At 42.7% G+C, this 22,844-nt stretch overlaps 2 protein-coding genes across 3 annotated transcripts; both read right to left on the bottom strand.

Moving 5' to 3' along the window:
* Window positions 1-370: 370 nt before the first annotated feature.
* On the bottom strand, window positions 371-19,203 carry LOC127531821 (primary amine oxidase, liver isozyme-like). 2 transcript variants are annotated; one of them, XM_051942031.1, is made up of 6 exons: window positions 17,544-19,203; window positions 16,148-16,266; window positions 15,243-15,409; window positions 13,024-13,156; window positions 12,594-12,926; window positions 371-3,041 (listed from the first exon to the last, which is right to left on the bottom strand). In XM_051942031.1, the coding sequence occupies exons 1-5, from the start codon at window positions 19,099-19,101 to the stop codon at window positions 12,636-12,638; spliced, it is 2,268 nt and encodes a 755-aa protein (XP_051797991.1). In that variant the 5' UTR covers window positions 19,102-19,203; the 3' UTR covers window positions 371-3,041; window positions 12,594-12,635. The 2 variants fall into 2 exon arrangements, with proteins under 2 accessions (XP_051797991.1, XP_051797987.1); XM_051942027.1 differs by lacking the exon at window positions 371-3,041 and having other exon boundaries at window positions 10,456-12,926.
* On the bottom strand, window positions 613-8,955 carry LOC110952431 (primary amine oxidase, liver isozyme-like). Its single transcript, XM_051941973.1, has 5 exons — window positions 7,374-8,955; window positions 5,979-6,097; window positions 5,074-5,240; window positions 3,472-3,604; window positions 613-3,374 (listed from the first exon to the last, which is right to left on the bottom strand). Exons 1-5 carry the CDS (start codon window positions 8,929-8,931, stop codon window positions 3,084-3,086), a joined length of 2,268 nt encoding a protein of 755 aa, XP_051797933.1. The 5' UTR covers window positions 8,932-8,955; the 3' UTR covers window positions 613-3,083.
* Window positions 19,204-22,844: the final 3,641 nt, after the last annotated feature.

Below are 22,844 nucleotides of genomic sequence, written 5' to 3' on the forward strand. Positions count from 1 at the left end.
CTGCAGTGTACTGATGAAAGTCTCAGAAACACAGCTGCAGACTTCAGGGTTTCATTGCTCTCATCCTGTCACTGTCTTTCTTAAACAAAATGAAAGCTTTAACACAAACATTTCATTTGGTGTCTGAGGCAGAGAACCATATGTTGGAGTTCACTGAAGGAAACACTCACACAATCACTGAACCTTACATGCACCCGTATCCGTCCTCTGAGTCTGGTCCAAAGATGTAGATGGGAGTGGTTTACCCTCGCTTTGCTGGCCTGGTTTCAGTCAGCTCCTCTTTGGAAAACCATACGAAGCCCCCACACATCTGCATAAACTCACACACTTCTATGCCTTTAGTGGTATCAAAATTCCTCAAAGCAATCCATTACATAAAGTGTTTGTTTTATTTGGAGAGAAAATAGCAACAAAAACATTTCTCACAATGTTGCACTGCAGAAAAACTGTAGAAAAAGGATGAAACCTCAGTGGGATGTTCAGTAGTCTCGGTCTTTAACCAAATCAAAAACCTTTGAGTTAATGTTCATGTTTATCAGTGCGCTCGTTTCCACACAGCTGACTGTACATCACAGTGCTTCATCAGCAAGAAAACCAGAGACAAAGCAAACATCTGAATACATTCTGACTTTATGCAAAATAAAAACTGATTGATGACATCAAAACAAATCACTTTCAGGCTGCATAATCTCTAACTGATATTTCACAGGTTGTATCCATGTGGGGTTGAAATAAGACGGTTAAATCCCAGGCAGCAGGTATTAGTGAGAATACAGAAGTCTGCTAATATTGTTTAAAGTCATGCAACACATTTTAGATTAGCAAAGCTGCTCCACTGCTGGCATAACCCTTACTCCCTGTGTCACCCACAGTTTTGTGTTTACATTTTAGCATTTAATTCACATTTTCACTTTTGTACATGTAAAAACTGAAGGAGATCAGCGTCTGAGGTTTCATGCAGATCTGACAGATCCGCTACGCTCTTATTTAACCGTTCCACCATCAACACAGGCCTCGTATTAGCTTAAGTTTACACAATTTACATGTGTGACTGACCTACAGTTCAAGATGTCCCTTAATACCTCCTGTGTAGACACAGTCACGTTTCCAGATTATAATGACATCATTTATATTTAAGATGGATTCTAAACCATTTAGGCAGCATTTAAATCCATCAAGGCTGGATTGCCAGCAGAACAACATGGTCGGGTTCCAGAAGAGCCCAGATTGAGGCTCTGACAAACTGTTTGGTCGTATGCATCATTAAAGTAAGACATAAAGTAAATAGTGAGGGGTACATATAGTCAGGCTGTCTGAAATTTAAAAGTACTGACGGCAAAAATGTGTGATCAGGCGATCCAACTTTTCATTTCTGAGGATCTTTTAACTGCATGTAAAAAAATAATGCAATGTAACATTTTAGGGAATGAATCAGCTAACTCCAGTGTGTTTCCAGCTTATGGAAGTTAAACGCTTTGCGTCTATAGTAAACAATCCGTATATAGAATATGACCAAAGAAACCATTAGATAATCCACTGGTTTATAAACTATTGTTTTAAAGAGTTGTGTTTCAGATTTGGCCATGACAACTCATAGATATTACACATGCTAACATGGTAGTGATCTGTTAATCATAAGGTAGCCCTGCCCTAAAACATATCCTGTTTTATCATCTATTTTGTCCTAAATGGGACCCTAACTTACAAACTGAACATCATGCTACATTAAAGGATTTTTGGAAGTAGCAATTCAGACCATAAACACAGTAGAAAAATGTTGACTGAGGAATTAAAACAGTGTGATTTTCTCACAGACTTCGATATGATCAGATTTGGTTTTGCAGCTAAAAGAGTCGCCCCCTGCTGGCTGAAAAGAAGAATGCAGGTTTAAGGCACCTGAATGCTGGTTTCACTCATCAGAGGCTATATCCTTATTTTTTTATACAATCTATGTTTGTAAAATGAATGAAGACAAAAATTTGCTACAGTGTAAAGGCTGCATGATTAGTAGTTAACGATCCAAAGACGGATCTTTAAAGCTGCACACTGCGCTGAAAACAGAGGGAAACAGTCTGCCTGGCTTCAATACAGCTGCAACACCTCTAAAACATTTATCTTTAAATGAATGAATCTTTTCATTAAATCTTGATTTTTGCTTTGGTATTATATTTCAATAAACTAACTGTTCAGCTCATATGATTTGGTCACCTACAGTTGTAATGTTGCTCATTTTGCCAGAATGTCAGAAATGTCAGGGGTTGAAGAATTTTACATGCAAAAATTTGAAGTCTGCACTTAAAACACATCCTGATGGTTTCATTTCAAACCATTGTGGTGGTGCACAGAGCCAGAATGATGAAGATTGTATCCATGTCCAAATATTTACAGACCTGACTGTAAAGCTAATCGCCCCCAGGCATAAACTAACCGTGACGTCACCCGTTGGTTTCAACGCCGAGAAAATGAAGCCCGGATTTTGCTACTTCCTGGTCGCCGTTTTGGATTTTTTGGAGCCAGTGACGTAAAAAGCGTCATCAAACAGACTGGACCGGAGAGCAACTAGGGGCAGGATTGGCTGAGGACTCTCTTATCCCGCCCACATTTTACCGCAGAGGCTTCTGTTGCTGTCTATCAAGTATAGCCACGCCCCCTGGCTCCGCCAACTTTAACGATTTATTTGAAATTCAGTATTGATTTATTTTAAGATCGGCCACCTGATCTCTCATTTTGACCATGAAAACTAACGGGAAAAAATCCTGAGCTGAAGAACATCAGTCTATCAAATTTTATTTTTTCCAAAAATGAATTGGGGTCTATGGAGAAAAAGCTTTTTGGAGCCAACCCTAGCGGACGGCGTGATATTGCAAGTTTTTGACACTTCCGGGTGGACTTCATTTTTGGAGCCAGATGCTACGTCCATCTTTATATACAGTCTATGATCGCCCCCTAGTGCAGATTTAAACTCCTGAGCCATCCCAAGCTGCTTCTATAACACAGTGACACAAGCATCTTCATACATTGGTAAATAAGCCCAAGCACACCTCTGAGTTCACCACAGCTGTTTCCTAGCAGTAAAGGATAAATCACATCCAGTCTTCAAACTTCATGACTCCCTCGAAGCCGTGGAAGGTGAAGGGCTCCAGGACGGGGCTGCAGGTCTCCTGAGCAAGGCAGGCCATCCTGTTGTTGTCGCAGCTGTTCTCAGCACCCGGACTGAAGAACACGCTGTCAGCAGAGTGGATGGAGGGGTCCTCATTGAAGTAGTTGTGGGGCCGCAGCAGGACCCCGCCCCCGCTGCCAACGGTTACCGTGTTGGGGATGTCCTCGGCGTGAGGGATGTGGAGGAAACCGGCGGTCACCCAGGCAACCAGGTCCTGCACACACATCATGCACTTTCTTTTTAGCTATCCACTTTAAAATGGACTCACTGGATGACTGTTTATCCTGGACTATTCTAACATTCACATTTACCTCGTTTTCTATGTTTTCGTTGTCTTCAATGTACTTGCTGAAGTCCACAGCTGGAGCCCACATGCCGTTCTGACTGTACAGACTGCTGCTGGTCTGCTCTAAGTCCTTATGCTTGGTGATGGCAACCTTATACCTGGAGACAGACACAAGAGGAGGTTTCAGCTTCAGACCTCAGGCTGTGTTGTGGCTCCAATTCTCCAATTCTTTAAATCCTGGAAGATGTGAGTATGAGTCGCTGCGGATCAGATTTGTTGCAGCACATCCCTCCAGCAGCCTCAGACCATCGTCAGCAGATACTCACAGCTAACCTGGACCCACCCACAAGCCTGCAGTTTCAGAGATGCTCAGACTCAAAACACCTGTGGCTCAGAACTTTACACCTGACCCCTTATTTTCTGAAATGGAGACTCATCAGTTCCCTGTTCTTAGCTGACAGGATTGTGGTCTTTTGCTGCTGTAGAACATTCTTTTTAAGGTTGTTGTAGTTCAGAGATGGTATTCTGCATTCATGGTTGGAACCAGTGGTTATCTGAGTTCCTGTTCTCTTTCTATTTTCTCCAACCAGTCTGCCCATTCTCCTCTGAAACCTCACATCAATAAGCTGGATATCTTCTCTTTTTCTGACCGTTCTCTGTAAATCCCAGAGATGGTTGTTGGTGAAAATCCAGTTCTCTTGACCACGTCTACATGAACAAATGCACTGAGTTGCTGTCATGTGATTGGCTGATTAGCTATTTGTGTTGCTAAGCAACTGAACAGAGTAGGTGTGTCTGATAAGGTGGCTGGTGAGTGTGTGGCTGAATCCCAAACCGCCCCTACACACTACCCCTCCGTTTGCGCGTTCCCGTGGAGGGTCCTCCATATTAAGGGCCGTCCCAAACCGCGTAGTGTGGAGGGAGAGTGGACTGTTCAGCCCTTAAATAGCGAGTCTGCATCGATGCACACTCTGGACAACTTTTTCAGGAAGTGCAACGTCCAAATGGAGGAGGAAACAACATATCGATGTGAGTTCCACATGCGTCCTTTATTTCTCCCACGCCTTTTTCACACTGACAGAACATCACAAAAAGAGTGGTGTAAAAAGATAAAACAAAAGAAACAAATCTTCTTCTCTGCTGACGTTTGATTTAATTGTGCACCCCCTGACACCTTAAAATTTGAACACAACTGACAGAATTCATTCATTCTTTCATTTGTTGGATTTGAAATGCCAGATAATAGGATTGGAAAACATGTGTCAAAAAAAAAGTGGGACGCTTTCGTCTTCTGGAAGCAGCAGCGATCCTTGTTAGTTGCAACCTGTGCCACAGCGCTACAGCCATGACAGTAGGCGTCTTTGTGTTACCATGGCGATAACGTCTTCCGTTTTCCGGTGAGGCGACAGGGCGTCCCATTCCTGACGATCGTATTTATACCCTCCCCCTTCAATAATAGGTGCCCTCCACAGCTGCGAGTGTGACTTCTTTTGGAGTGACACTCGGTAGTGGAGGGGGAGTGTGTAGGGGGCGGTTTGGGATTCAGACTACTTCTTGTCTTGTCTTCTTGTCTGTAACTTATCTTTATAAAGACATGCTTGCAGTCATGAACATTTGTGAGTCCTACCTGGCCCAGGACATGGACCTCTCCTCAGCCTCACTCTCTGGGAGGTGATCTCCTGCGAAGCTGTAAACCTGCAGCCTGTAGGAGCGATTGTGTCCCCAGCGGTTCTTAGTGTTGCTGGCGATGTGGAGGTAGCGAGGCGTCTTGGTGCCGTGACGCAGGGCGGCTTCCTGTGGAGGTGTCACAGCAGATATTAGTGGCTCCCAGTCATCTGCTCACTAACTGGGAGAGGAGTCTGGGTTCTTCCTCCTCACAGCTCAGCTCTGGAACTATTAGGGGTCAGTCCTGGTGTGTATAGAAATAAATACTCACTAATAACTTTAGTTATTTATATAGCGCCGTCACAGAACAGCTCCAGAATGCCTTATAAAGACAAAAGCTCTGTCTCTGTGGAGGATCTGCGGCTGCATTCAGGCTCTTAAGGAGCAGCATGATAGAAACTGGAATCAGACATTAAAAATGTACTCTGAAAGGTACAGGCAGCCAGTGCAGGGATGCTAAAATCAGCTTTATGAGGATTCTTTAGTGAACAGTTCTGCTGCAGCAGAAGTTTGGATCTTTAGTTTAACTAAGAGAGAAGCAGAGATCTACAGTAATCTAACCAGGATATAATGAAAGCATGGCTGACAGTTTCCAAGTTCTTTGAATCAGATAATAAATGGGTTTTCACAAGTTGTACATTTCAGATGACAGCCTCTTGAGTTGTTTGATATTCTGCAATACAGGTACAGAAGAACTGGTTTTAATTAGCTACATATGTGGTCCTAGTGAGTGCCTCATGCATAGTTCCTGCACTAAACTGTCTAAGTAACACTACTAGACCCAGTGGGGCCTTTAGAGCATGTCATGCTTTCTCTGCACTCACTGTTTATTTAACTAAATACAAGTATGTGAAGACCAAGTCAGACCTTTTCTGTTTTGACCTGCTTCTCCACCAGCTGAGGCACCATAGCGAAGCGATCAGGCATCCATGGCAACGACACATTAGCGTACTCCATGTCTTTGGTCTGGAACATGTTCTTCACACCTGCACAGGGAAAGACGCAGTCATGTAAGTGATGTTTCCTCTCTTTTATCTGCATTTGGGAACTTCACAGGGGATTATTTTTTGTCACTTTTAAATTCTAAATACGTTGAAAGTCGTAGTTGCCGGTGTCTTTATGTCAACAATGATTGTGTTTCGTGATGAACCCACAGAGAATTTGCTTTAACTGCACATTGTTTTGGTTTCACAGCTTTAACTCTGCATATTTTCACATTTCTGCATTACTTTTAAATCAAACTACAATGAAAATACCATCAAGCTCTGTGACTGAATGGATAATGCCTCTTCCTTTTAAAAGTCAGGACATAAAAGTCATCATTTGCCCTTTTCTCAAACTTTTAAAGTCTTTGTTTCCACATCAGTCACTGACAGCAGGCCAACAGTATCGTGACTCTTTACTCCCACACTAAGTGCATTGTTGTGTGCCCTGCTCCCTCCAAGTTCCGGGTTCTGTAAAGTGTCCTGAGACGATTTGAATTGTAATTGATGCAATATAAATAAAACGGAACTGAATTAATAAGTACATATTGTGAGTGATCATACATATCCAGTGATGAAACATTTCTCTTCTAAGATGACAGCGTTCCCATCTATAGGGCAGAAAGGTCCCTGAATGGTTGGATGAGTATCAAAAAGGTGTGAATCACATACTACGGTCTTTACAGTCACCAGATCTCAACATAAATGAGCACTTGGATGAGATTTTGTCTTAGACTCTGCAACACCATCACTGAAACACCAGATAAAGTCATATCTGTTGGATTTATTTTTTCTATTTCTACAGTCGTTTCAGAGACTTGGAGAGTCTTTGCCAATGTACATAGAAGCTGTTCTGGTGGTGTTTGGTTTCCTGGACTCTTACTAAGCTTCTTCAGGTTGTTTTGCTCTTCAGTTTGTCTGTATATATGCATTAGGGATCAAGAATATATGTAGATTTTGTAAGTTATAATGAATAAACATGATTTCTATATTTCAAAATTGTGGATTAATCTCCTGTTTCTTTGCTATTTTTACTTTAGTTAGCTCTAAAATCATTTGCAGTCAATATATTTATCACAGAAAGAAAGGAAATAGTGAATCAAGGGGAAAAACAGGTTTCTGCACAAAATCTGCAGAAAACATATTTTGTGAGTCCAGTTAATTATCTGCTGCTGTGCCAATAACTCCTACATCAGTCTGGCTGTACCTCGCTGAAACACCACAGAAAGTAATATCTGTTGGAATTTATTTTCTATCACAGTCTGTTCCTGCCACTCACCAGCCACATCCAGGTCCACCTTGAAGTTCATGAAGTGAGTGTGGATGTTTCCCAGGACATTCTCTGCTACTTGGTGTCCGTGTTTCAGATTGCCATCCACCAGGTAGGAAGAGGCGATGTAGCCTGTGGCGTGCACTTTGGCCTCCACTGATCCGCTCTGGTAGAAGATGAAATCCCACATGTAGTCATAGTTCTCAATAGCTGTGACGGTCCTGAACACCAGCGCGCTGTTCGCCATCCCTCCGTAGCTGTTGTGGAAAAAGTCCGCGAAGTGTCTCCTCAGGGGCTGACCCATGTTGTGCTCAAAGATGCAGATTGAATTCCTGAACCTCATGGGAATTGGAACATCGATGTAGCGGTACGTGTCCACGTATGTGGCCTCGTAGGGGCAATCCACGCCACGGGCAAGTTCGTGCGCGAAGCGCCCTATCCCCATGCTAGAGTCCAGAAACTTGGTGAGAATCATCCCCGGTGTCACTGAACCGTAAATGGACATGGCCTCCTGCACGCTCAGCTCGTAGAGGATCCTCTCCTCCTTGAAGCGCACATCAAACACCCTCATGCCTGTGACAGAACTCAGGCCGAAGGCGAAGCTCCAGTCCAGGTAGAGGACGTGGTTGTTCTGGATGCTGTAGCGTTTCCCCTCTGCGTAAAACTGCTGCGGGCCGATCTGCAGAGGCTTGTTCCTGGGTCTCAGAGAGCCATAATCAGGTGTCTCCTTGTAAACTATTTTCTTAACAGTCCCCTTATCATATGCGTCCTTCAGATCTTCTACAGTGTTGAAGTATTTGCCGTTATACATCAGTTTTTCCACTCTCCACTGGGACGCGTTCAGGCTCTCATGGTTCAGCAGCACCTCGAAGCCCACCGGGTGGATGTACATTCCATCCATATCCCTGAAGAAGGAGATCCAAGGCTTTCTGTCTCCGGTTCGGACTCCTCGGGGCATCTGCTCGAAGGGGTTCAGTGTTTTTTTCTCATCCACATCGAAACTCTCTTTCATGATTTTCGTCAGTTTGGAGAAAACTTCAGCGTCAAGAAACTGAAACATCAGCGCGTATTCCCCGATGGTGACCAAACGTGAATTGATGGGCAGATCCATGTTGTACCTCTCTTTGGTGACATCTCTGTGGTATGTGGGGTTGGGAAGAGGCCCCACTACATACTCCTTGATGTAACTTTTGGCACCGTAGAGAACCACCACCGTCGCTTCTCTCGCTGGTTTGGGACCTTTCGTGTCCAGGTAAGCCAGAACGTCAGCTTTCTTCGGCAGAGACCGGTCTATTAACAGTAAATAGTTTTCAGATGGTTTGGTGAGCTGCTTGGTGGAGATGTCCAGGTCCTTCTGCTTGAGCATGTACTGCTGGACCTGCGAGTACTCTTCCAGAGTGAGGTCAGCGAACACGAGGCTGCGCTCGTCGTGTTTTCCCCGCAGCGGGTGAACACGCTGAGCGGAACATTTGGTCGACCTGCTGGAGTGGAGGCCGATCAGGACGATGTTCAGAATGATGGAGATGAGGAAGAACAGGATGAGAGCCCATTTCAGTAGAGAATTCATCCTCCGCTCTGGTATACGCACAGGCTTGGAGAAAGGAGAGGAGAAGAATGAGCTGTGAGAATGGAATGGCCAGACAATTTTCGGAAGGGAGAGACGCCCACCTTCCTTTCTCCCACCCATCTCGGCATGGATCCTACATTCCCCTGCCCCTCCCACTCCCTTGGAATGAGCACTTCAGGAGCTGCAGTTTTGTTCAGCCTCAGTTTAGCTTGTCAGCCAACTGGACTATTTTACGCACGGTGTCTGGATGTTTTACGCACGACGTTTAATGTATCAGTAATCATCATGATTACATGTAGGACAGAGAAAAGACAAAATAGGTCTTAACAATATTCCCTCTTAAAGGGTTAAAGCTGACCTGGGCATAAATTGCGTGTTTACAGATCCCATGTCCATTTGTTCAAGAAAAAAAAAATCCTCTCCTGTTTCTTTGATATTTTTACTTTTATTTGGCTGTAAAATCTTTTGCATTCAATAAGTTTGTTACAGAATAAAGAAAAACAAAGTAATTAATAAACGACATAAACACACAACTGGCCCAGAATCTGCAGAACAACCTATTTTGTGACTCCTGTTATTATCTGCTGCTGTGTTAAAAACGTGTACATCAGTGTGGCTGTTCTCTCCTTACAGACAGTATCAGGAATGTTATTCTGATGAAAACTTCCATCCTTTTTACCGTCTTCGGGAGGACAAATTCACTGTGTATTGCATTAGAATCACTCAGCTTGTATTAAACTAATAATCTTGACATGCGTTTTCCACTTGCTGGAGACAACAAACTCCCACAACCTTCTAAATTCTCCCAGTCTTTAAAAAGTAATCAAACTATTTGTCTTTCTAAGTCTAGGATGGTGTTCATTTTTCTTGTTACTTAAAGCAGAAACTGAGCATTCTAAGGAATAAAAATGTGAGAGAAAGTCTTCAAAAATCTGATTTTTTCATTGTCTATAAAAATCCACAGACAAACAGGAGCAGAGAGTTCTTTGGTGTCTTAAAATCCGTCTCTCTTTTCCTCCAGAGGGAGTAAGACTTTACTCTTTAAGACTTCATTTTGTCCCTATGAACTATATATTTTTAATTTGATTCTGCATGCAAATCACACACTTTTTTTTTAAAAAACATGACCTATGTTAGAATGGTCCACCATGAACCTGCAGTGTACTGATGAAAGTCTCAGAAACACAGCTGCAGACTTCAGGGTTTCATTGCTCTCATCCTGTCACTGTCTTTCTTAAACAAAATGAAAGCTTTAACACAAACATTTCATTTGGTGTCTGAGGCAGAGAACCATATGTTGGAGTTCACTGAAGGAAACACTCACACAATCACTGAACCTTACATGCACCCGTATCCGTCCTCTGAGTCTGGTCCAAAGATGTAGATGGGAGTGGTTTACCCTCGCTTTGCTGGCCTGGTTTCAGTCAGCTCCTCTTTGGAAAACCATACGAAGCCCCCACACATCTGCATAAACTCACACACTTCTATGCCTTTAGTGGTATCAAAATCCCTCAAAGCAACACATTACATAAAGTGTTTGTTTTATTGGGAGAGAAAATAGCAACAAAAACATTTCTCACAATGTTGCACTGCAGAAAAACTGTAGAAAAAGGATGAAACCTCAGTGGGATGTTCAGTAGTCTCGGTCTTTAACCAAATCAAAAACCTTTGAGTTAATGTTCATGTTTATCAGTGCGCTCGTTTCCACACAGCTGACTGTACATCACAGTGCTTCATCAGCAAGAAAACCAGAGACAAAGCAAACATCTGAATACATTCTGACTTTATGCAAAATAAAAACTGATTGATGACATCAAAACAAATCACTTTCAGGCTGCATAATCTCTAACTGATATTTCACAGGTTGTATCCATGTGGGGTTGAAATAAGACGGTTAAATCCCAGGCAGCAGGTATTAGTGAGAATACAGAAGTCTGCTAATATTGTTTAAAGTCATGCAACACATTTTAGATTAGCAAAGCTGCTCCACTGCTGGTATAACCCTTACTCCCTGTGTCACCCACAGTTTTGTGTTTACATTTTAGCATTTAATTCACATTTTCACTTTTGTACATGTAAAAACTGAAGGAGATCAGCGTCTGAGGTTTCATGCAGATCTGACAGATCCGCTACGCTCTTATTTAACCGTTCCACCATCAACACAGGCCTCGTATTAGCTTAAGTTTACACAATTTACATGTGTGACTGACCTACAGTTCAAGATGTCCCTTAATACCTCCTGTGTAGACACAGTCACGTTTCCAGATTATAATGACATCATTTATATTTAAGATGGATTCTAAACCATTTAGGCAGCATTTAAATCCATCAAGGCTGGATTGCCAGCAGAACAACATGGTCGGGTTCCAGAAGAGCCCAGATTGAGGCTCTGACAAACTGTTTGGTCGTATGCATCATTAAAGTAAGACATAAAGTAAATAGTGAGGGGTACATATAGTCAGGCTGTCTGAAATTTAAAAGTACTGACGGCAAAAATGTGTGATCAGGCGATCCAACTTTTCATTTCTGAGGATCTTTTAACTGCATGTAAAAAAATAATGCAATGTAACATTTTAGGGAATGAATCAGCTAACTCCAGTGTGTTTCCAGCTTATGGAAGTTAAACGCTTTGCGTCTATAGTAAACAGTCTGTATATAGAATATGACCAAAGAAACCATTAGATAATCCACTGGTTTATAAACTATTGTTTTAAAGACTTGTGTTTCAGATTTGGCCATGAGAACTCATAGATATTACACATGCTAACATGGTAGTGATCTGTTAATCATAAGGTAGCCCTGCCCTAAAACATATCCTGTTTTATCATCTATTTTGTCCTAAATGGGACCCTAACTTACAAACTGAACATCATGCTACATTAAAGGATTTTTGGAAGTAGCAATTCAGACCATAAACACAGTAGAAAAATGTTGACTGAGGAATTTAAACAGTGTGATTTTCTCACAGACTTCGATATGATCAGATTTGGTTTTGCAGCTAAAAGAGTCGCCCCCTGCTGGCTGAAAAGAAGAATGCAGGTTTAAGGCACCTGAATGCTGGTTTCACTCATCAGAGGCTATATCCTTATTTTTTTATACAATCTATGTTTGTAAAATGAATGAAGACAAAAATTTGCTACAGTGTAAAGGCTGCATGATTAGTAGTTAACGATCCAAAGACGGATCTTTAAAGCTGCACACTGCGCTGAAAACAGAGGGAAACAGTCTGCCTGGCTTCAATACAGCTGCAACACCTCTAAAACATTTATCTTTAAATGAATGAATCTTTTCATTAAATCTTGATTTTTGCTTTGGTATTATATTTCAATAAACTAACTGTTCAGCTCATATGATTTGGTCACCTACAGTTGTAATACTGCTCATTTTGCCAGATTGTCAGAAATGTCAGGGGTTGAAGAATTTTACATGCAAAAATTTGAAGTCTGCACTTAAAACACATCCTGATGGTTTCATTTCAAACCATTGTGGTGATGCACAGAGCCAGAATGATGAAGATTGTATCCATGTCCAAATATTTACAGACCTGACTGTAAAGCTAATCGCCCCCTCGTGCAGATTTAAACTCCTGTGCCATCCCAAGCTGCCTCTATAACACAGTGACACAAGCATCTTCATACATTGGTAAATAAGCCCAAGCACACCTCTGAGTTCACCACAGCTGTTTCCTAGCAGGAAAGGATAAATCACAGCCAGTCTTCAAACTTCATGACTCCCTCGAAGCCGTGGAAGGTGAAGGGCTCCAGGACGGGGCTGCAGGTCTCCTGAGCAAGGCAGGCCATCCTGTTGTTGTCGCAGCTGTTCTCAGCACCCGGGCTGAAGAACACGCTGTCAGCAGAGTGGATGGAGGGGTCCTCATTGAAGTAGTTGTGGGGCCGCAGCAGGACCCCGCCCCCGTTGCCAACGGTTACCGTGTTGGGGATGTCCTCGGCGTGAGGGATGTGGAGGAAACCGGCGGTCACCCAGGCAACCAGGTCCTGCACACACATCATGCACTTTCTTTTTAGCTATCCACTTTAAAATGGACTCACTGGATGACTGTTTATCCTGGACTATTCTAACATTCACATTTACCTCGTTTTCTATGTTTTCGTTGTCTTCAATGTACTTGCTGAAGTCCACAGCTGGAGTCCACATGCCGTTCTGACTGTACAGACTGCTGCTGGTCTGCTCTAAGTCCTTATGCTTGGTGATGGCAACCTTATACCTGGAGACAGACACAAGAGGAGGTTTCAGCTTCAGACCTCAGGCTGTGTTGTGGCTCCAAAGGAATTTCAGCCCCAGAAACAGAAGAGGACATTGCTCTTAATTAGTCTGCAAAACCCCAGACATTTCTATAATTTATGCTTCCCTCCTCTTGTGGTTCATATAAAGTCGATTGTTAAATGCAGGTTTGTGGATATACATGAATCCTGGTCTCCTACATTATGTCTGATGTGCACCACTCCGTCCATCACAACCTCACCCGTCATGTTGCTATAAAGGAATAAACCCTGATCCATCGTGTTGGCTCTTGTGCTACAGAACTGGATATTTACATTTAAAATGGAACCATGATGCTGCCTCTAAGGCCTTTACTGTAATTCCAAAACAGTTTGTCAGACCAGGGTAGCAAAGATTACTCTCATCATTGGTTACTCAGTTGGTAGCTGTTCTGCCAACAGTCTGACACTGATAATCAGAGTCGCTGCAGATTAATGTTCTGTCAATGAAGTGACCAATCATTGCACATTTATCCAGTAACATCAACAAACTGGCTCAGAAGTATTTATATTCACCTGTCGACATTAGTTCCTGTTAGCCACCATCAGCTACTGGTGTTTCCAGAGCAAGTGTGACTGCAGCAATAATGTTCTTTCATTAAAACAATAGTCCTGGGTGGGTCTTATTATTAACTGAAAACTTAAAAAGACAAGAGACTTTTGGCCGAGACTGAAGAAAAAGAAAAAGCAGTGCAATAGTCTTAAAAAGGGAAAACAAAAGAATGGGTTGCTTTCTGCATCGCTGTGAAGACTAAAAATCCTCTTGTTTGACTTAAGTCATTGTCTGGAGAAACTAAGACTGAACCAACTTCAAGATTTTTTCATGTAAGTCACATATAATACCCAAATTATCTGGTCTTTGGGTGACATAGAGCAGGTTGTCATCTGCATATAAACAGAATTTACACTAATCAGCCCAAACATTACGACCTCCTGCCTAATGTGCTGCCCGTTCTTTGCAGCCACAAACACACCTTCGACCCACTGAGGCCTGGACTCTACAGGTCCTCTAAAGGTGTCCTGCAGTATCTGGACCAAGACGTAAACTTTAAGTCTTTAAGTCGTGGAAGATGTGGGTTTGAACAGCTGCAGCACATCCCTCCAGCAGCCTCAGACCACCGTCAGTAGATACTGACAGCTAACCTGGACCCACTCACAAACTTGCAGTTCCAGAGACTCATACAGATGTGGACACCCATCAGTTAAAGAAAGGAAAACCCACAATGGTCAATAATAATACCTCGAAGCTGACAGAAGCAATAACACCTGTGATGCTAATTAGAGGACACACCTGAGTTAAACATTGTCTTTTCTGGGGGTATCATCACTTTTGTCCATGTCAGTTTCATTAGTTTTTTAAATGATTCTCTTGAATCACAATTCAAACTCAATGTCTGATTTTCAGTAGTTTATAATTAGTTAATTCATTTACAGTAAAGATTTATTTATTTTTACTTTTGTCAGTTTCAAGTTATTCAATGACCATTCTGGTTTTTATTTCTTTAACAAAAGGGCACCAACAAGTTCATCCAAGTCTGTAACATTTGAGTTTCAGGCCTTTCCACTTTACACATCCACAATTCTTATGAGGAGAACTAACTGGAACTTCATCCTCTGACACATTCCAGACTTTGACATGTGACGTTGTCCTGAGGTCATCAGCATCATTCACTTCATCTCTGAGCGTTCAGAAGGTTTTGGTCCAGTGGTGAGATGTCATATTTGTATAATGTGCAGCCTGATGAGAACATAAACAGAAAGCTGACTGGAGACAAATCCTCCACACAGAGAGAAAAACATAGAGTGTTTCTGCAGGACTTCCTGTCCACAGCAGGCCTCCTCCTCTGATTGTTGCTCACCAGCCATGCAGCACAAGAACCGACCATGATTTTCACTAAAATATTTCATAAATTTAGCCTGCTGCAGATCATATTTCTTAGCTTTGAGAGTATCTGTAGAGCACTTATTGTCACTCAACTCATCCTGAACTGAAAAGACATGCTGGCAGTCATGAACATTTGTGAGTCCTACCTGGCCCAGGACATGGACCTCTCCTCAGCCTCACTCTCTGGGAGGTGATCTCCTGCGAAGCTGTAAACCTGCAGCCTGTAGGAGCGATTGTGTCCCCAGCGGTTCTTAGTGTTGCTGGCGATGTGGAGGTAGCGAGGCGTCTTGGTGCCGTGACGCAGGGCGGCTTCCTGTGGAGGTGTCACAGCAGATATTAGTGGCTCCCAGTCATCTGCTCACTAACTGGGAGAGGAGTCTGGGTTCTTCCTCCTCACAGCTCAGCTCTGGAACTATTAGGGGTCAGTCCTGGTGTGTATAGAAATAAATACTCACTAATAACTTTAGTTATTTATATAGCGCCGTCACAGAACAGCTCCAGAATGCCTTATAAAGACAAAAGCTCTGTCTCTGTGGAGGATCTGCGGCTGCATTCAGGCTCTTAAGGAGCAGCATGATAGAAACTGGAATCAGACATTAAAAATGTACTCTGAAAGGTACAGGCAGCCAGTGCAGGGATGCTAAAATCAGCTTTATGAGGATTCTTTAGTGAACAGTTCTGCTGCAGCAGAAGTTTGGATCTTTAGTTTAACTACCAGAGAAGCAGAGATCTACAGTAATCTAACCAGGATATAATGAAAGCATGGCTGACAGTTTCCAAGTTCTTTGAATCAGATAATAAATGGGTTTTCACAAGTTGTACATTTCAGATGACAGCCTCTTGAGTTGTTTGATATTCTGCAATACAGGTACAGAAGAACTGGTTTTAATTAGCTACATATTTGGTCCTACTGAGTGCCTCATGCATAGTTCCTGCACTAAACTGTCTAAGTAACACTACTAGACCCAGTGGGGCCTTTAGAGCATGTCATGCTTTCTCTGCACTCACTGTTTATTTAACTAAATACAAGTATGTGAAGACCAAGTCAGACCTTTTCTGTTTTGACCTGCTTCTCCACCAGCTGAGGCACCATAGCGAAGCGATCAGGCATCCATGGCAACGACACATTAACGTACTCCATGTCTTTGGTCTGGAACATGTTCTTCACACCTGCACAGGGAAAGACGCAGTCATGTAAGTGATGTTTCCTCTCTTTTATCTGCATTTGAGAACTTCACAGGGGATTATTTTTTGTCACTTTTAAATTCTAAATACGTTGAAAGTCGTAGTTGCCGGTGTCTTTATGTCAACAATGATTGTGTTTCGTGATGAACCCACAGAGAATTTGCTTTAACTGCACATTGTTTTGGTTTCACAGCTTTAACTCTGCATATTTTCACATTTCTGCATTACTTTTAAATCAAACTACAATGAAAATACCATCAAGCTCTGTGACTGAATGGATAATGCCTCTTCCTTTTAAAAGTCAGGACATAAAAGTCATCATTTGCCCTTTTCTCAAACTTTTAAAGTCTTTGTTTCCACATCAGTCACTGACAGCAGGCCAACAGTATCGTGACTCTTTACTCCCACACTAAGTGCATTGTTGTGTGCCCTGCTCCCTCCAAGTTCCGGGTTCTGTAAAGTGTCCTGAGACGATTTGAATTGTAATTGATGCAATATAAATAAAACGGAACTGAATTAATAAGTACATATTGTGAGTGATCATACATATCCAGTGATGAAACATTTCTCTTCTAAGATGACAGCGTTCCCATCTATAGGGCAGAAAGGTCCCTGAATGGTTGGATGAGTATCAAAAAGGTGTGAATCACATATTACAGTCTTTACAGTCACCAGATCTCAACATAAATGAGCACTTGGATGAGATTTTGTCTTAGACTCTGCAACACCATCACTGAAACACCAGATAAAGTCATATCTGTTGGATTTATTTTTTCTATTTCTACAGTCGTTTCAGAGACTTGGAGAGTCTTTGCCAATGTACATAGAAGCTGTTCTGGTGGTGTTTGGTTTCCTGGACTCTTACTAAGCTTCTTCAGGTTGTTTTGCTCTTCAGTTTGTCTGTATATATGCATTAGGGATCAAGAATATATGTAGATTTTGTAAGTTATAATGAATAAACGTGATTTCTATATTTCAAAATTGTGGATTAATCTCCTGTTTCTTTGCTATTTTTACTTTTAGTTGGCTCTAAAATCATTTGTAGTCAATATATTTATCACAGAAAGAAAGGAAATAGTGAATCAAGGGGAAAAACAGGTTTCTGCACAAAATCTGCAGAAAACATATTTTGTGAGTCCAGTTAATTATCTGCTGCTGTGCCAATAACTCCTACATCAGTCTGGCTGTACCTCGCTGAAACACCACAGAAAGTAATATCTGTTGGAATTTATTTTCTATCACAGTCTGTTCCTGCCACTCACCAGCCACATCCAGGTCCACCTTGAAGTTCATGAAGTGAGTGTGGATGTTTCCCAGGACATTCTCTGCTACTTGGTGTCCGTGTTTCAGACTGCCATCCACCAGGTAGGAAGAGGCGATGTAGCCTGTGGCGTGCACTTTGGCCTCCACTGATCCGCTCTGGTAGAAGATGAAATCCCACATGTAGTCATAGTTCCCAATAGCTGTGACGGTCCTGAACACCAGCGCGCTGTTCGCCATCCCTCCGTAGCTGTTGTGGAAAAAGTCCGCGAAGTGTCTCCTCAGGGGCTGACCCATGTTGTGCTCAAAGATGCAGATTGAATTCCTGAACCTCATGGGAATTGGAACATCGATGTAGCGGTACGTGTCCACGTATGTGGCCTCGTAGGGGCAATCCACGCCACGGGCAAGTTCGTGCGCGAAGCGCCCTATCCCGATGCTAGAGTCCAGAAACTTGGTGAGAATCATCCCCGGTGTCACTGAACCGTAAATGGACATGGCCTCCTGCACGCTCAGCTCGTAGAGGATCCTCTCCTCCTTGAAGCGCACATCAAACACCCTCATGCCTGTAAGGGAGCTCAGGCCGAAGGCGAAGCTCCAGTCCAGGTAGAGGACGTGGTTGTTCTGGATGCTGTAGCGTTTCCCCTCTGCGTAAAACTGCTGCGGGCCGATCTGCAGAGGCTTGTTCCTGGGTCTCAGAGAGCCATAATCAGGTGTCTCCTTGTAAACTATTTTCTTAACAGTCCCCTTATCATATGCGTCCTTCAGATCTTCTACAGTGTTGAAGTATTTGCCGTTATACATCAGTTTTTCCACTCTCCACTGGGACGCGTTCAGGCTCTCATGGTTCAGCAGCACCTCGAAGCCCACCGGGTGGATGTACATTCCATCCATATCCCTGAAGAAGGAGATCCAAGTCTTTCTGTCTCCGGCTCGGACTCCCCGGGGCATCTGCTCGAAGGCGTTCAGTGGTTTTTTCTCATCCACATCGAAACTCTCTTTCATGATTTTCGTCAGTTTGGAGAAAACTTCAGCGTCAAGAAACTGAAACATCAGCGCGTATTCCCCGATGGTGGCCAAACGTGAATTGATGGGCAGATCCATGTTGTACCTCTCTTTGGTGACATCTCTGTGGTATGTGGGGTTGGGAAGAGGCCCCACTACATACTCCTTGATGTAACCTTTGGCACCGTAGAGAACCACCACCGTCGCTTCTCTCGCTGGTTTGGGACCTTTCGTGTCCAGGTAAGCCAGAACGTCAGCTTTCTTTGGCAGAGACCGGTCTATTAAGAACAAGAAGTTTTCAGATGGTTTGGTGAGCTGTTTGGTGGAGATGTCCAGGTCCTTCTGCTTGAGCATGTACTGCTGGACCTGCGAGTACTCTTCCAGAGTGAGGTCAGCGAACACGAGGCTGCGCTCGTCGTGTTTTCCCCGCAGCGGGTGAACACGCTGAGCGGAACATTTGGTCGACCTGCTGGAGTGGAGGCCGATCAGGACGATGTTCAGAATGATGGAGATGAGGAAGAACAGGATGAGAGCCCATTTCAGTAGAGAGTTCATCCTCCGCTCTGGTATACGCACAGGCTTGGAGAAAGGAGAGGAGAAGAACGAGCTGTGAGAATGGAATGGCCAGACAATTTTCGGAAGGGAGAGACGCCCACCTCAAAGTCTTTCTTTCTCCCACCCATCTCAGCATGGATTCTATATTCTCCTGCCCCTCCCACTCCCTTGGAATGAGCACTTCAGGAGCTGCAGTTTCGTTCAGCCTCAGTTTAGCTTGTCAGCCAACTGGACTATTTTACGCACGGTGTCTGGATGTTTTACGCACGACGTTTAATGTATCAGTAATCATCATGATTACATGTAGGACAGAGAAAAGACAAAATAGGTCTTAACAATATTCCCTCTTAAAGGGTTAAAGCTGACCTGGGCATAAACCGCAGCTATTTTAGAAAAGAATTTCATATTTACCTAAAAACACCAAAATACGAAGAAGAAAAAGAACATGTTTCCAAAAAGGAAATGTTTTCATTTCTGAATAATTACAAGTTTACTTATCCATTACACTTTCTCTTTACAACCACCAGACTGAAGACATTAAAACTACAGACTGAATATTGGAGAATTTACCAGAGGAAAATGGTTTTAAAAAGGGGCAGAGGTGGAGGGATATGACTCCTTTCTACAAGTAAAATCAGATGTATAACTGATCTTCACTGACATCGGAATGTATAAAAAACAAAAATAAATATGATCATGATATAATTAAAGCAAACCTTTCCACTTTATTCTGGATAACCTTTATGAGGCTGATCTACGGTTCTTTTCTACATTTCTCTGATCCTTTACAAGTATTTTTTATTTCACATTTTTGTCTACAAACATTCACAGAATGAAGATTTAACCATGAACTTTAATTTGTGATTGACCAGTAAACATTTCCTTTCGTGGCCTGATCTTGACTTCATCGTGGAATCTCCTGGAAAACACATGAGAGGTGCTATATTAAGGGAGGAAGGATATGGAGATACATGGTCCACTATCTTCAGGACTTCCTGCATGGCCTTGAAAGTAAGAATAAATGAAGGTGTCTTATCAGCAGAATTTATTTAGAACATGAGAACACCTACGCCCAGTTGTCAGCAACAGTTGGATTAGTTGGAAAAGATTCATTATAAATGTAAAAGACTCTCTTTTCTCTCATCAGTGTGAATAAATAACACCACCACACCTGGAACAGTTAAAGCAGCTGATGGCACAAAGTGTCTGGCACAAAGATTATAACCTTTTATGTGCTTTAAAAAGCAGTAATGATCATGGCTGTCTAGTGTGTGTGTTAAACTCTTTCCACTGCGTCTGAAAGTTCATAACTTCCAGTCGTCTTGCTGATCAGCTGTTAAAACTCGCCTGGAGAGTCGGCCAAGGCTTCCAGTAGATTCAGAAAGTATTCATACCCCTTCACTTATCTTAAATGGATATAACTGGTTAGCTTTAATGCCATCCACTGAAGCACCTCCACATGATGATGATGCTGCCACCACCATGCTCCTCTCTCTGGATGGTATTACCCAGACGATGCCTGCTGATATTTATGCTGAAGTGTTTTTTGCTTCATTACATCAGGAACTCTTTTTCTGCTGAGCAAACATCTGTCCGAAGAGTCCTGCTAGTTTCAACCTTTTTCATTTCAGCTTGAGGCCACAGCACCCTTTGGTTTAAAACCCTTGTGTCAGTCTGTGCCAGTTTCCTGGGACTACATGTTTTGTTTTTATCCTGACATGCAGCATAAATTAAGCTAACTATGGTATCTACACAGGTGTGGAGGAGTCACATACTTCTGCTGTGTCCAAGTCATAAGTCAGGTCCGTAAAGTTCCAAATAAAACCGTTTCATTCTTCTCAACTCCAATAACCGGAACTTTCACTTCCAGGGTGTGATGTTTTTCTTCCTACTGGTTCCATGTTGGTCAAAACAATACTGCAAACTGGAACTTTTAAAAAGAGGTTGTTGACCATAAATAGTTGATTTGGAGTGTCACATTAAGCCCTAAAAAAAACAGTGGGGACGTGCACATGTGATAAACATCAGCTTTCTTGTGCATTTCCACCATTCTTGGCCGGATGTAGAACTCTTTCTGTGCATGCTTTGCTCAGCCACAGGATATAATCAGGGTCTGACACTGGGTTTACTGATGTTACAAGGAATGATGAAGTGGATCTGTGGAACTGAGGCCTGAATTTATCTTCCTCACAGGGACATGCATGTAATCAGTCAGCGGAATATTTTTGGCTGCATGTTTTTGTCTGTTTTTTCCTTCCTTTCCTATCAGTGAAGCTGGACATGTAAGACCAACAACAGCCGTGACCCGTGTTGTTGTTCCATCCAGGTCCCGTCAGGTCACACAGCAAAGAATGCTGCTGCTAATTGGCCCGCTTTCCAGCCACCGTGCTTCCTGCCATTCCGGTGGGAAATGTTTTTTTTTCAGAGCAGGCTCACTGCCAGCATTCTTTTAAGCATTCTAATGTATTTGATAGCTGCAGAAGGCTCAGATTTCCCTCCAACATATTGATATAAGATGACAGCCAGGTTTAGACGGATTAAAGCGGATAAAGTATGCCTGGTTGGAGTACAATGATGTTTTCATGTGCAACAAGAAAGTGTTTACTGGGATTATGCACATTCAACCATACATTTCCTTATTGTGCAGCATTTTTTCATTAGAATTGACAGAATGCAGTAACATAGCAGACATAATATGATACCATGAGCCTTTGTTAACCCCACAGTGTGGAAGTTTGCATTATTACAGCAGCAAAGGGGACAGTGCACGCATCTACAAAATACATCAGCAGAAAAATATAAATGTACCAGAAAAAAAGTAGCAGCTTTTCCACATGTGGTTCATTCAGATAACAATATGCCACATATCAAGGTTCATTCATGCATGAGTAGAAATACTGATGAGAAAAATACTGCACAGATTTGTCCCTAAGTAGAAAGTACTGATATTACACAAAGGTTTTTAAATGTGCAGCATATTCATGATGCACAGGTTTGAATGTGTTGATAATCTGCATTTTTTCAATGTGCATGTATATCTGTGTCTCCTACTGCTGTAGGCCGTCTCTGAAGGAGCTGCAAAATGCTGTCCAAGTCTTCTGTGGAGGGTGGGACGGTTCTCCAAGGGTTCTCCAAGAGGGCTGACAGCTGTTTTTACTCAGTTGTGACTAGTTTCAAGTAAATAAAAGTCAAATATTGCTCAGGTTTTTGAAATCTCACTCTGGAATGGTGATAGTGATAAAGAAGCTAATAGAAACTGCAGCTCTTATTGTCACAAAAACAATAAATCAGTGTGAAATGTTCTTTTTGCATGTCTGAGCTAGGGTCAGAACACAGGCTAGCCTGGTAAGGATCACCTGCAGAGAAAGGTTCAGGGTGTGTGTGAGCTCAGCCTACTGATCCACAAAGCAGAGCATTTAAAAGTTGAGCCATGACTGTCCACACGTGACACAGACTTCTCTTCTAAACTCTAATCCAAACAGCCCGCTGCTCATTTTGATGACATGTTTATTACAAGCTCCATTTGAAACACAGAAGTGATGCAGGGTTGTTCAGGAGCTTTCTTCTAGCTGCCCTGATTAGTTTCAGTCTCTGTTTACTTTATTACACAATCGCTGCTTTTGTCCCTGCCAGGCTCTGACTGCCAGGCCGTCGACAGGTTTCCATCTGTTGTGAAGCTAATCCTCCCTGGAGCAGCTTAACTCTGCAGAAAAGGTCACCATCCTAGTTAACAGTAAGCCAGC

Source organism: Acanthochromis polyacanthus, chromosome 2 (assembly GCF_021347895.1).
Source record: "Acanthochromis polyacanthus isolate Apoly-LR-REF ecotype Palm Island chromosome 2, KAUST_Apoly_ChrSc, whole genome shotgun sequence".
NCBI lineage: Eukaryota > Metazoa > Chordata > Actinopteri > Pomacentridae > Acanthochromis > Acanthochromis polyacanthus.

Coding starts and splice junctions, on each gene's coding strand:
- LOC110952431 (XM_051941973.1), bottom strand. CDS start 8,931: ATGAATTCTCTACTGAAATGGGCTCTCATCCTGTTCTTCCTCATCTCC. Junction 3,605..5,073: donor AGGTCCATGTCCTGGGCCAG/GTAGGACTCACA, acceptor GTCTGTCTCCAG/GTATAAGGTTGCCATCACCA. Junction 3,375..3,471: donor ACGAAAACATAGAAAACGAG/GTAAATGTGAAT, acceptor ATGTGTGTGCAG/GACCTGGTTGCCTGGGTGAC.
- LOC127531821 (XM_051942031.1), bottom strand. CDS start 19,101: ATGAACTCTCTACTGAAATGGGCTCTCATCCTGTTCTTCCTCATCTCC. Junction 15,410..16,147: donor AGCAGGTCAAAACAGAAAAG/GTCTGACTTGGT, acceptor ACACCTCCACAG/GAAGCCGCCCTGCGTCACGG. Junction 12,927..13,023: donor ACGAAAACATAGAAAACGAG/GTAAATGTGAAT, acceptor ATGTGTGTGCAG/GACCTGGTTGCCTGGGTGAC.